At 30.8% G+C, this 13936-nt stretch overlaps 2 protein-coding genes across 2 annotated transcripts; both read right to left on the reverse strand.

The window, feature by feature from the left end:
• Positions 1-948: 948 nt before the first annotated feature.
• LOC142538038 (peroxidase 1-like) lies at positions 949-2957 on the reverse strand. Its single transcript, XM_075643480.1, has 4 exons — positions 2686-2957; positions 2396-2584; positions 1826-1991; positions 949-1465 (listed from the first exon to the last, which is right to left on the reverse strand). Exons 1-4 carry the CDS (start codon positions 2905-2907, stop codon positions 1056-1058), a joined length of 987 nt encoding a protein of 328 aa, XP_075499595.1. The 5' UTR covers positions 2908-2957; the 3' UTR covers positions 949-1055.
• Positions 2958-7529: 4572 nt separating this feature from the next.
• Positions 7530-8918, reverse strand: LOC142538039 (peroxidase 27-like). Its single transcript, XM_075643481.1, has 3 exons — positions 8642-8918; positions 8383-8571; positions 7530-8241 (listed from the first exon to the last, which is right to left on the reverse strand). Exons 1-3 carry the CDS (start codon positions 8849-8851, stop codon positions 7666-7668), a joined length of 975 nt encoding a protein of 324 aa, XP_075499596.1. The 5' UTR covers positions 8852-8918; the 3' UTR covers positions 7530-7665.
• Between the last annotated feature and the right edge of the window lie 5018 nt (positions 8919-13936).

A 13936-nucleotide genomic window follows, 5' to 3' on the forward strand; every position in this document is an offset into this window, starting at 1 on the left:
ATCATCCCCTTAAAGAGTAAAAATTAGGGACTGATATCAATAAACCATAGAAAATAGATGAATCTCAGTGCTTGATCAATGTTATGCATGTGTTATGAATTATGTATGCAAGTCATCTGTTTCGAAATTTATGCATGTTTTGATATTGTGCTCGATACGCCTCCACTTGCTGAGTATTTTCCAAAATACTCACCCCCTTACTATCCCCTCCCAGATAAAACCGAAGAACAGATTGAGGAAGAAGAGCCCGAACACTTTTGGGGTTGGTGATGTGCAAGATCAATAATAGAGTTATATTTTGAATTTTATGATTAAATAAATTGTAAGACGCTTCTACATTATTACGATTTCGGTTGGGTTGTAAAGACAATGTTATTTCTTTTGAATTATGATTTATAAACTGATTTTGGTTTTACAATGTGCTACGAGGACTGATTGTTTTCGATTGTATGATTGTTAAACAACACTTTTGTCAATCTTGAGTTTCGGGGACGTGACATACACATACACCATCGGGAAGAATGTTATTTTCATCCTTCTAGCTAGTAATGGAATTTACCTAAACTTGACTAGGATAATCGCATTTACCACACATTAATTATTCCAAGGAAATTACATTTTTTGACAGGTAATTTTCAGTCAATTTTTTTTCAAGTTGCAGATATAGGACAATAAATTAGTCATTGTTTTTTCTTTTAGTTCTTCTCCACCAAAATACCGTGTGACAAACTTCAATAACACAGTTTTATAAGGGATTTAGAAATTTGGAACAGATGGAGCTAGAGAAAAATTGCGTGTCTATTTTCTATGTACATTCAAAAAAATTAAAAAGTTACTATTAAACATTTACTTGATTTTATTATGTCATTAAAAAGAAATAATATTTCGATAATGAATGTTTTACATAACAAAATCAACCAAGAAGTTACATATAAAAAAACACCACATTTTTGAAAAGAAACAATCCCAAATACGTCGGATGTCTAAACAACATAAACAAACAAATATTGTAGAATCATATTAAAAAAAATTAAACCCATGAAAAAATCATTTAATTAATTAATAACTGAGCAAATCCTTCTGATTTCTCCTGCAGACCCTGTAAGTACTTCCATCTTCCCCATTTTAACCATTGATGCTGCAAAATCCTGGAGGAAGCTTGATTGACCAGATGAAACTGCATGAGACTGGACATACGCATTGGTTATTTTGTTATTCAGTAGTGCTGCATCTGTTTGGAAAAGTCCCCGATTTCGGACCACATTCTTATAGTAATCAATGTCGAAGTTTGTGGAGCTCTTGGAATCCATTTCAACAACGTTGTTAGGTCTTGGAGGTGGGCATGATCTTTTCAGAGTTCGTACGTAACTCGGATCCAGGGCTGGATCGGAGTCACCTATGCCGGTGAAATTATAGAGCCGACTCGAAAAGCTGGAGCAGTGGGAGATCCCAATAGTATGACTTCCTATATATACCAGAAAATTCCACTTTTTATTGCTAGAAATGCATTTTCCTTCAACATCATATATTAGTGTTTGTGTTGAGTATCAACCAAGTTGTTGAATTCAAGTCTAGTGATATATATAGTTTTAATATGTTATCTGTTGTTCATCCACCATGCTCATTTCTGTTCTCACCAATGACCTGACACTCACCTATTAGATGTACAATTTGGATATCCTTCGTCATATCTAATAGATAAGTGTGACTTCGTTGGTGGACATATAAGTAGACATGGTGACTTGGCAGATATAAAAAATGATATATATTTGCTTTTTTTATAAAACAACAAAATGAAAAATAGAAAATTTTAATATATATTCACCTGACAAGACTACAAGATCTTTAACAGTCAGATTCTTTGCATCGAAAGCTGCTATGAGCTGAGTGACATTGGCAAATGGGGGCGGCAGATTGATCAAAGCATCCAATTCAGTAGAATTCCTTCCATCTCTTCTTCCCAATGGAACTGGCCAATATGGTCCACCGATCTGCATTACGTACAAAATTAAGCATAAAGATGAAATATTTTGAAGGATGGATTATGCAAAATTATTTTATATGAAAAACGTCGTGTGTCGATTAACGATATCTAAGGTTAATAGGATGAATTGCATCCCTTGTAAGTATAGATATCGTTATGAATTCAACAATATGTATATATAGGTCATATATGAATTTCACGTCAGATCCATATATATTGGATATAGTATAACTCAACGATTATATATATCAGAATAAATTTATTTTATATGATATAGGTAGGGGTATTCGTATATCAAGAGCTTATTGCATATTCATTCTAAGAATATTGTCTGTACAAAATTCTGGAACTCGATCCCGAACATCATAATAAACAAATTTATTGCAAGAAATGTATAGAAAAAGATTTTACCACTTTGACTGCATCTCGTGCAACTAAAGCAAGAATGTCAGCACAGGATACTGTTCTTGGACAAGCCTTCTCCACAGCAGACTTCACGGCATCAATTACTTCGAAACCTCGGAGGCTTAAATTAGGAATTGCATCTCTTTCAGCCGTGTTGTTTCGCGTGGAATTTATAAGCACTGATGCATCGCATCCCTATATATATATATATATACATTCATTATTACTTTTAGAACCAAAAAAAAAAAAAACCAAATATATTAAAAACAATCAGTTTATTCAAGAAGATCACTTACCCTAACAAAACAATCATGGAAATGCATTCTCAACAACGAAGCAGCGAACCCAGGCACATGACCGACGTATCGAGCAGTCACGTTGGCCACTATGCTCTCGAACGAAGGGCATGTTTTATAGTAATAACCCTCCTTCAGATTCTGTGCATTAGCCTGCTGCACCAATACGAACACCACAAAAAAAGTCGAGAAAAGCTTTGGAATAATGTCATGATTTGCCATGTTATATTTAAAATATAACTAGTATGAATCTTGATATTTGAAAGAAGATAGTACTGGAATGAATCTCAGAGACCCTTTAAATAATTGGAGAATTCTTTCAATTTGTGCTCGACACTCATAAATTCATAATTATTCATTCATACAGCGAACACATGCTAGGAAAATTTGTAGAAACGATGCTGACTTTTTTACTATTATTTTATTGTTTCTGAAAAATAATTGGAGATTGGTGGTGTGGCCTTTTCGTTTAAATTAATTTCTATTTACTCAAAAAAATATCAAATATTAAAGATTCTTTGACTAAGTAACTTAATCTGGCCATGAAAATTATTAGAAGGAATTCTAAAAGCATGTTAAAGACTTAAACTAATTAATGTTTGAGGATGCAAAAAAAATATGTACAATATAGTGTGTCCATAACTTTTCATGAAACTTATTAATGCTGAAATGATATCGAAAAATACTGACTTCCATATATCACATAAATAATTGGATCAAAATAACAGAAAAATTAAAAATTAGTGTACAAAAACCAAAATTCTATTATACGACAAGAATTATTACTTCAGTTTAAAATGTTTAGTTCTTCATATATTAATTTGAACTCATCTAATTAGTGCTTTGGGTGCTCAATGCTGAGTTAATCTATGTAAATTTAGTTCATATTTTTCATTTGATTGATGAATTCCAGATACACGAAGTATCAAAAAATAAAATAATTTTATAGAATTCGAGCCAAATATTTAATAAAATAAATATGTACAAAAAATCAATACACGATCCTTCGCACCAAAGATAACAACTACACATTGTGTAATGCTCTCAAAAATTACACCTCCATCGAAAGCCAACATCCTCGTGCAACTTAACTAATTGATCATCTAACTAGAAGCTAGTGTGAGATTCTATATATGTTTTCTCCGAGCTGCAGATAGATGTAGCTACGTACGATATCATATAAATTGAAGAGGTTTTTCTCATATTTGTAATGGTTAGTTGAGTTCGCCTATCCTCCAAGTATATATCCAACAATCTACATTTGATCAGCTTACATATGAGGTCAATGACACGTAAGAATGAACAAGGTAATTGAATATAACTTTAGAATAATAGTACTCTAAGGTATAGTTTGGTACATGGGATAAGAGATAGATTGATAAATAATTCTCCTTATCCCACATATGGTATATTTTTAGAAAGCCCATGATCCCGTGATAAATAATTTTATATAAGGATAAAATATCCCTTTTATGATATGTGATAATTTTAATCTAAAGATAAAAATACCACAAATGACTTAATTGTCCTCAATATATAAAAATCTTAAACCCTATTGTTCTATCATTTCACTTGTAGGTAGAAATTAAAATCAAATAAATATTTTTATTTATTTTTATATATTACATAATATGATAATTATATAAATGAACCAGTTATATAAATCTCAATAAAATTATTAGTATCACTCGATTAACCTTAAAAATTTATATTTGACTTGACTCACAAAATTAAGGGCTCAATTATCTTATCATATAATATATAAAATTAGGTAAAAAAAAAATAAATCATGCAAGCACCGTCGGCGCATGAACAGATAAGAAATATGAACTCAAGCTACAACTTTGTATTGAGCTAATTCGTAGATCGAAATTTTCTTAGTATAATCATAACAAATTTTTATATGCATCTTTTACAATACGACGTGAAGATGATATGACACAAATATCGTTAGGCACGGACAAATCAAGCTTCTTGATCAACTTTTCACAGTCTCATGATCACTTGATTACAAACTCACGGCTCTATGTATTCTAAAGTCCACCAGTTGACCTCTCCATTTGTTTTGAGCAATAGTTGGAATCTAAATAAACATATATACACCAATAATGAAAGGCACGTTCTTGCATCATGAAATAATACAACTTATTTATGAAATAACTTTAGTAAAATTGCCAGTTAATTTGATCTCATCGGAATATTATTTAATGTTGATCCCAACAACTCGAGCAAGCTGCACGAGTTTAAGCTTGTTGGAGTTGCTTGAATTCGAGTTTTATTTTTTCGTATTCGATTTTGTTTCACATTTAAAAACTTTTAGTATTTGTGATTCCCTCTAAATCTTTATCAAGCTCAAGATCGAGTTCGGTTCGAGATGAAGTAGTAATTAATTTGAGTTGGGCCAGCATATACTCGAGCTCATTACAGCAAGATTGCAGTTTCGGTCTAGTTTTCTCGATTAAATTAAGACCTCGTCATTTTAATTATTCTTAGTTAACCAATCAAAATCATGATCGAAATGAAAAAGGAGAAATAAACAAACAAATACAAATTAAAATCACATCGATTGGCAAAAATTTAGTATTCTTTTGATGGAGTGGCACGATGTTTCTATTAAAGAATATGAACGAAATATATTTTTAAAATAGAATAATTGTCGAGATTTGCATGAGATTGATATAATTTAAATATTTTACATCTTATTTTATTTTATAATGTATATTCTAAATCTTATTTTTATTTTATAAATTACTAGTTCAAATGCTAATAATGTACGCAAAAACGCAGATTCTTCGGGGGCAAAAATGTGTTAGTTGGAATAAATCACATTCCTCTTTTCCTTAGGAAAAACAATTATCTAGTGCCTAGTCTTCAAGGGCTTTAATTAATATTAAATTTTAGAAGTGACGAACACCTTTTTATTTGTTAAAAAAATAGTCAAATAATCTTATGAATATTCAAAAACTTAAAGACTCGAAATACAAGCGATATTACATATAAATTATTACCGTAATCATCGTGTCTAATCCAAATTTAATATTAAATACACATATTTACGTTCTTAGTTAACCAAGATGACAAACAAAACAAAAATTAATTATATCACTGTATTATAATCTAGCCAGTTCTAGATATATATAGTATAACATAACATAGAAGAGTAGGTCTCTTGTGAAACGGTCTCATGAATCTTTATCTGTGAGACGGGTCAACCCTACCGATATTCACAATAAAAAATAATACTTTTAGCATAAAAAGTAATATTTTTTATGGATGACCCAAATAAGATATATGTCTCACAAAATACGACCCGAGACAGTCTCACATAAATTTTTGCTAATAGAGAATTATATTACAAATGCACGAAAGTTTATGGTTTCTTATGATCAGTCAACTCTTATGTAGACAAGATTAGATTCCAGTGACTTTGATTTGTTTTTGTTTTTTTTTTTGGTCTTTTTTGGGCAAAAAAACACTGACCTTATCAAATATTACGTATTTGACATTGATATTGTCACACGTAGTTTATGTGACGAGAATAAAACTACATTACATATATTAAAATAAATCTAAACAAAAATCTTGGGAAAAACTAAATCAAATTAATGACACCCAATATTTTAAAATCGGGGAAAAAATGCTTGATGCTTTGCTTAGATAAATTTTTAATGTGTATAATAAAGGTTTTATTATCGTTATATGAGTTATGTAGAAGAGTACCAATATCAAATAAACAATCTTTGATAAGTTTAATGGTTTTGGGTGGAAAAGAGCAAAAAAATTCAAGTTATTGAACTAAACCAAACATTGACAAGTTACCAGAATAAAACTCAAAACAGACCAAGTTACAGTACTGAAATTATAATTTTTACTTTAAATTAACTCAAAACAAATATCTTCAACCGTATCAAGGAGAAATAGATCAGAAACTTTGCAATACATATATATTCTAAGGGAAAATCGCAATCTTGGCCCGACATGTTTCATTATTTGTGATTTTGGTCAACTACATTGTTGAATTTTATTTTAGTCATGATTATTTCAATATTTGACAATTTTAGTTCATTTTCATTAGGTGTTATGATGTGACACTGAACACACCAACGTCATGTCAACGTCATATCATTGTCATCTCGGCAATATCTCAGAAAAAAAGGTTAAAATTGTAACAATATAAAAAACCAAATATATTGCACTGAAACTAAAATTTGACAACAAAGAGTACTAAAGTTGTAAGGAGACAAACATACAAGATTAAAAATATCACTTTCCAAGTACTCTTACCCCATGGGTCCATAATTTTTAGGGATCAAATATTATCACCGTGTTTCATATTTTCAGAATATTAAGCTTTTCAAACATATCGTTTCAAAGTTAATATGGATAATTTTTTAGTAGAAAAACATTTACCATTTTTCCTAAAATATAGAAGTATAATAAATTTGGGAAACGATAAAATTATTGGAAAAAAGCTGAGCTTTTTCAGGTTGGAATTGAATTATCTTAGCCGGAACATAATACATACTAATGTTCATCTCCACAGTGTATTGCGTTGCGTGGTTTGAAATAATATGAAAATTTGTTATTTTTAAATTAATTATTATTTTTTCATGTTTTTATGTTAGTAGCGATAGTGACATCTCAAAACTTAAAAGTATAGCTAAAATATAAATAATTATTTTTAATAATTCGCAAGGTTTAATTTTGATAAATCGATATGATATTTTAATAATAGATATGTTAAATTAAATTTAATAAAATAAGTTTTATAATATTATCTATTAAATAAAAGTAGAACAATTTTAATATATCGAGTGAAATATTTTTTGATATATTCTTTGAGATTGACAGACAAAGCTTGTCGAAGCATTAATTTCGTTATTTCTTCCTCGTATCTCATGGGAGCGTCAACAAAGAAACACAATTTGTTACAAACAATAAAGCAAATTAAATACAAAAGTAGAAACCGAGAAACGATTCCTAATTAACAAAAGCACACCGTTTCCTGATTTCACCTGCATTCTTCCCTGTCAGCACTCCGATCTTTCCCATTTTCATCATGGAGTCCGCAAAATCTTTGAAAAAAGTCGATCCCTTCGTCGCAACCTGACGATTAATGTAAGCCCGAATCTGTGGATCAGCAAGAAGGGCCGAATCAGAAGTAAACAATCCCCTCCTCTTAGCCACCAACGCGAAATAATCTTCATCAAATGTTTTAAAGCTTCCGGGGTCCATTTCAACGAGAGTCCTCACATCTGTGGGGCTGCATTTTCTACGTAACCGTGCGGCGTAGTTCAAATCGAGGGCGGGATCGCTGTCTCCTCTGCCGGTGAAATTGTAGAGGCGGTTGGTGAAGCTGGAGCAGTGTGAAGTACCGATGGTGTGGCCGCCTGATAGAACTACGAGGTCCTTCGCGTTTAATCCCTTTGAGGCAAATGATGCTTTTAACTGAGTGATGTTGAAAAATGGTGGCGGCAGATTGTTCAGGGCCTCGGTTGCAATTGATACCCTCCCGTCTTTTCTTCCCAAGGGAACGTTCCAGAATGGTCCTTTCAGCTGTCAAATGCAGCATGATCATGCTTAAAGACGTTAATATATTATCCAAAACTTGTTTGAAATCTAACAATGTTGGATATAAAAAAAAACACACAGAAACATCGAATGATTAAATTAATAGAGCATTGAAAGACTTCTTACAACAGAGACTGCATCACGAGCCACCAAAGCCAAAATATCAGCACAAGAAACAACACCGGGGCACTTCTTTTCCACCGCAGATTTTACTCTATCAACTGATCCAAATCCTCTTAGGGACTGGTTGGGAACTGCATCTTTTTCAGCTTGAGCAGTTCTTGTCGAATTTAGCAACACAGACCCATCGCACCCCTACAAATCAGATATCAATTCTATTGATATGAAGCATGCATGCATGTGCATAAAACATGAAAGAACGTACCCTAACAAAACAATCATGAAAGTGCATTCTGAGTAATGGAGCAGCAAGAGTGGGAGCTGTAGTAATAATCTTAGTAGTTTCTTTTTTAACTATCGCCTCGACCTTCGGACATGTTTTACGATAATATCCGAGCTTCAAACCTTGGCCATCACAGATGTTAGAAACCAACAAGAGGGCAAACACCACAAGAAAATGCTTTGTGAGAGCCATCAGTTTCAACCCTAGCTAGTTTTTGTTTGATTGGCATTTCTTGCGGTTCATGCATACATATATAACTTTCTCTCAAGAATTTATCACACTCAGTAAATTGGACTACAGGGTTGACTAATCTTCCCATGTTACCCTATCTAATCCTTTGTTAATTAATAATATATATGATCTCATAATAATCAAGGAACTAAAAGATATTAATTAGTGAAAGTACTGCCAGTATATATATATATATATATATATATATATATATATATATATATAAACCTTGTGGCACTGGCACGCCAGGATATAATCTTTATTTTAACATTTGTGAGAAAATGGTGATTGAGATCATGTTTAAAAAAAAATGTAAGATTCATGGTTATGTAATAGTATATTAATATACTACATCGGTTGAAATAATTATGGCAGACATTATTAAATATGTGATGCAAGAAAAATAATCTTATTTTGTCGTGCAATGTTGCCCTGATTGAGGCATAAAAATGGGTGGTAAGTGTCACGCAAGCCTTGTTCCTAAATTAATTTACTGGAGTCCGATTTTCTGGTCTAAAAAATATGTTTTGCTTGAAACTAAATTAAGGTTTTGTACGTATTCTAAATGTTGTATAAGAAAATTTAGAATTTTAGTCTTGTAGTAAGTTGAAATATTTTAGGTTTTAATTAGTTATATAACTTATTAAAGTTTAGTTTTAATATAATAATTTGATTTTTTTTTTTTGCCTTTTTTATACCTGAAACTATTAAATCAATCAAATGTGATTTCTTTGGCACCAATTGTTTCCTATGTGGCACATGTTAAAAGAATTAAACATATATTACTTAAATTAAAATTAATCTGACCAAAAATAAAGGAAAAAATATAGCAAAACAATTCCCAATACTTAAAAATTTGGAGAAAAATTCAAGTTGTCGTTTTCATTTATTTTGTTTTTGTATATTTTAATATACATAATACAAGCTTTATTTGTGTACATGAGCTACCTAGAAGATTATTGGTTTCAAATAAACAATATTCGGTAGATTTAGTGGTTTCGAGAAAATTAAAAAGTGACTAAAACCCAAAAAAATCAAACTTGAAATCCAAACTTTTATAAGTTACAAGATTAAACACAGTAAAACTAAATAATAAATATAACGCAGTATAATTAATTTTTATACTCGCAAAATAATATGTACGTTCCCGATACCATTTGTGATTGTTCTTCTGACATTTACCTTTTTTCTCTATATTTGTTCTGTTTTTGGTGTCCTATCAATGAATTGGACAATTTTTTTAAGAAATTATATTGATTATATTTTAATTTACAATTACTGAGAGGACACGAGGGGAGCCAATTAATTAATTAAGGCCTAAACAATCACTTTCAATTACTGGTAATATTCGAGTTGTTATTCTCCAATAATTACGCTTAGTTTAAAAAGCCACGACAAATTAAGACAGCACATATTTGCTTAACAAGCATAGTTGTCAGATATTAGTTTAAGAACAAAGTGGTTGAGGATTCTTACAATACTTTAAGAGCCGCCGGGCAACGGTATTCTCTTCGAATAATTTTCTTAATAATATCATCTATGAAATTTGATGTTTAAACAATTTTTATTAATTTATTACTATGTAGTAACATGTGAGAGCATTTTAAACTAATTAATGTTATATATGGTCTCTCGATGTTTTATACTTAATGTAGATTATTAAGAAACAGAGGACGAAAACTCAAGTTGCAGTATTATAAACTCAATAATAAATATTACAAAGATAAGTGATTAACCGTTCTTCTCTACAATTGACAAATCCATGAGATAGAGTGTAACGATCATGGGCCATTTGACTGAACCAACATGAGCATCGGCTCATACTCATGCACCACTACTGTCATGGGTCGTTAGGATGATCTCATGTCCATGCAACGTCACTCATAAAATATATCACTCTTGGAAAATGGTTTCTTTCGTCTCCCCCAACACTTGAACTCAGGGCATCTAGAAGTGGATATTTTATGAGTGACAGTGCATGGGCATGAGCTACAGCTCATGTTGGACCATCCTAACGACCCATGACCAGTAGTGGTGCATGGATATGGACCGAGGCTCATGTTGGTTCCGTCTAATGGTCTATGATCGTTACATAGAGGCTCTGATACCATGAAAAAACAGAGAGTGAAAACTCAAGTTGCACGTCTTATGAATTCTGTTGGGCGCAATAATTGTCTCTGCTTGGTAGAGCGATCGAACCGTGGTGCTTGAACTGTTGTGCGGTTTAAAAGATTTGAGTTGCACCATTACCACCAGCTATAGCTTTTGGTAAAGCGGCAAACGCTCGGTCCTACAAATTCAATAATAAATATTACAAAAAATGATGTTTATATAGCTAACTTAAACTAAAAAAAGAATAAAATGCATAATATATATATCCTTTGAGAGCTAATAATAATATATTCTAACAGATTATACAAAAACTCTTGTTATCTATGGTATCTCGAGATTTCATATTTAATATTTGATTATACAAAACTTTTATTAACTCGTGTTTATAATTAATAATTTATTCTTTCAATAACTCTATAGTATTAATTCTTGAACTAGTATATGAATTAATAAAATAGGAGACAAAAAATGAGTGAGGATTAAAATCTCGAGGAATCTTTAGCAAAGCTGTAGCACACATGGGACAAATAATGAGATCTCAGTCTCTAATAATATGCATATCCTGGTTCAGCCCCATTCGTCAGTCGGCTACCAGCTACATATATATTGAATTTTTTCCTTCATTGTATATCTTTTGTCCATAATAAAAACAAAATATTTCTTGAGTTATATATATATATATGATATTATATATATATATATATATATGATATTATCCGAATGAATCGGGTACGCTATAACTGGGCAATCCATAGGATAACGAAAATAATTAAATGTTTAGGAAATTGAGTGAAGGTAATGGTCTCGATGATACCTGCAAACAATAAAGGAACTCGTGAATGGACGCCGAAGGAGTGTCCGACGTAGCCACTCCGATGCTTAAGTCATCAGGTAGGAGATGAAGCACACCAGCAATATATGTGAGAATATATGTGTGCTTGAGCGTAGAAAATTTTAGAATCCTTAAATGAGAAATATACATGGTATTTATAGTAGAAAATGTGGTAGGCATATTGTTTTCAGTGCCTACCTACTAAATATGGCATGTTAGCTGCCCATACTTTCTGATAACTTCCATGACACGCAAAACCCATACTATTCTGACATATAAGATTGATCATATCCATATACTCGAGTGTGGTGCAATTCTCGAGGTAGTCCAGGTGGAAAGATCCCGGGAACTTGCATGAGAGCCCGGACTCTTGACTGCCCGTGGAGAGAATAATGCTAAGGAAAGTGCTATGCATATTGACTATGGTTCGCGCTATTCAATTAATGTTCTGGGTTGTCCATGATTCGGATCCTTATTGGAAAATAATATTTTTTGAATATTAAGTTTTGAAAAGAACTGTGCTAGAAAGATAATTAAACAGGGCTAGGGGATCCCGTACGAGCCGACCAACCGAAATGAAAAATTGATCGAGTCCGATTAATTTTTTGCATAACTTGTAATTAATCCAATTAGTTTTTATACATATAAAATCATAATTAAATTTAAACACTATTCATAGAAAAAAAGAAAACGAAATACTATCATAATTTTGAAAATTCGAATTAATAAATTTGTGAAAGTATGGAGGTAGTGGTTATAGGTGGCCAATACATTTATTAAAAACTTGTTATCAAGTGAATGAAATGGTTTATCGCTCCAATGATCAAAAGTAATTTGTATAGAGTAGGTTTCTTGTGAGACGCTCTCATGAATCTTTATATATGAGATGGGTCATTCTTACTGATATTTACAATAAAATTAAAGTAATACTCTCAGCATAAAAGATAATATTTTTTCATGGATGATCCAAGTAAAAGATCCGTCTTACAAAATACGACTCGTGAGACCGTCTCATATAAGTTTTTGTCATTTGTATAAGGGATGATAGTTAATAAATATAAATAATTTTCTACGTCAAATAAAGTAATGATTTTTGAATAAATAATATGTGAATTTTGGACATAAGTAATAAGTAAATTGAATTCAAATCAATATCCCACATATTTGTAAACTTTTTTAGGGTCTAGGGAACTTCCTTGTACTATATAAAGTGTGTTTGGTTGAGTAGATTAAACAAGAATAGATAAATAGTATTAAGATGTTTTAATAATTATTTTGACCCGGTTTAATATCCAATTTTGTGGATAACTATTTGATTATTAATCTAACAAATCAAGTGGGATACACTATCAAAACTCAATAAATTACATTTTTCTCCTCTTATTGAATCCAAGTAGTGGGTTAAGTTATTTATTGAATAAAAAGTTTATTTTAGAGTGTTGTACGTTAAATGTCGATACTAATATTTAATATAAATAATTATTTTTTAATTTGATTTAAACGTTAAAAAATATAAAGATATATTTTTATTTTGAAAAAATAATTTATTTGTATATATTTTAATAAAATAATAAAAACTAAATTTTAATGTTGGTTATGCTTATCAATAATATTTTTATTTTTATTATATATAATTTTAGGATATTTACACTTATTAATTCAAAAATTATTAATATCTTTATTATTAACATTATTATTATTATCTAATATTATGTATTGCTTCCAGATGTGTACAACAAATAAGTAAACTTAGCAAGGGTATAATAGTAGATTTATTAATATTTAAAAGTTAATTACATATTCAAAATGTTGAACCAAACAATCTTAATAGTATCACATAATGTTTGATTAATAATATATCAATCTTGTTATCTATAGCATAATCAATCATTTATTTATCTCATCACTTATACCAAACACACCCTATATATATATATAGTTAGGACATCGATTTCCACAAGTTTTTATAATGCTAAACGTACGTGTGATATGGAAATCGCATCAGATATTGATGGAGCAATACAAAGAAAAAAAAATGGAGCCAGTTAAATGCTTATTTTAATAATCGTTATTAATCAAGTCATATTTGTGGTTAACATGTC

This window comes from Primulina tabacum, chromosome 2 (assembly GCF_025594145.1).
Source record: "Primulina tabacum isolate GXHZ01 chromosome 2, ASM2559414v2, whole genome shotgun sequence".
In the NCBI taxonomy this organism is placed as follows: domain Eukaryota; kingdom Viridiplantae; phylum Streptophyta; class Magnoliopsida; order Lamiales; family Gesneriaceae; genus Primulina; species Primulina tabacum.

What these genes read in the sequence shown, in the direction of transcription:
- LOC142538038 (XM_075643480.1), bottom strand. Translation starts at nt 2,907, where the DNA reads ATGGCAAATCATGACATTATTCCAAAGCTTTTCTCGACTTTTTTTGTG. An exon ending in TCCATGATTGTTTTGTTAGG is followed by an intron (nt 2,585 to 2,685) that starts GTAAGTGATCTT and finishes ATATATATATAG; the next exon opens with GGATGCGATGCATCAGTGCT. An exon ending in AGATCTTGTAGTCTTGTCAG is followed by an intron (nt 1,466 to 1,825) that starts GTGAATATATAT and finishes TGGTATATATAG; the next exon opens with GAAGTCATACTATTGGGATC.
- LOC142538039 (XM_075643481.1), bottom strand. Translation starts at nt 8,851, where the DNA reads ATGGCTCTCACAAAGCATTTTCTTGTGGTGTTTGCCCTCTTGTTGGTT. An exon ending in TTCATGATTGTTTTGTTAGG is followed by an intron (nt 8,572 to 8,641) that starts GTACGTTCTTTC and finishes TCTGATTTGTAG; the next exon opens with GGGTGCGATGGGTCTGTGTT. An exon ending in CTCGTGATGCAGTCTCTGTT is followed by an intron (nt 8,242 to 8,382) that starts GTAAGAAGTCTT and finishes TGCATTTGACAG; the next exon opens with CTGAAAGGACCATTCTGGAA.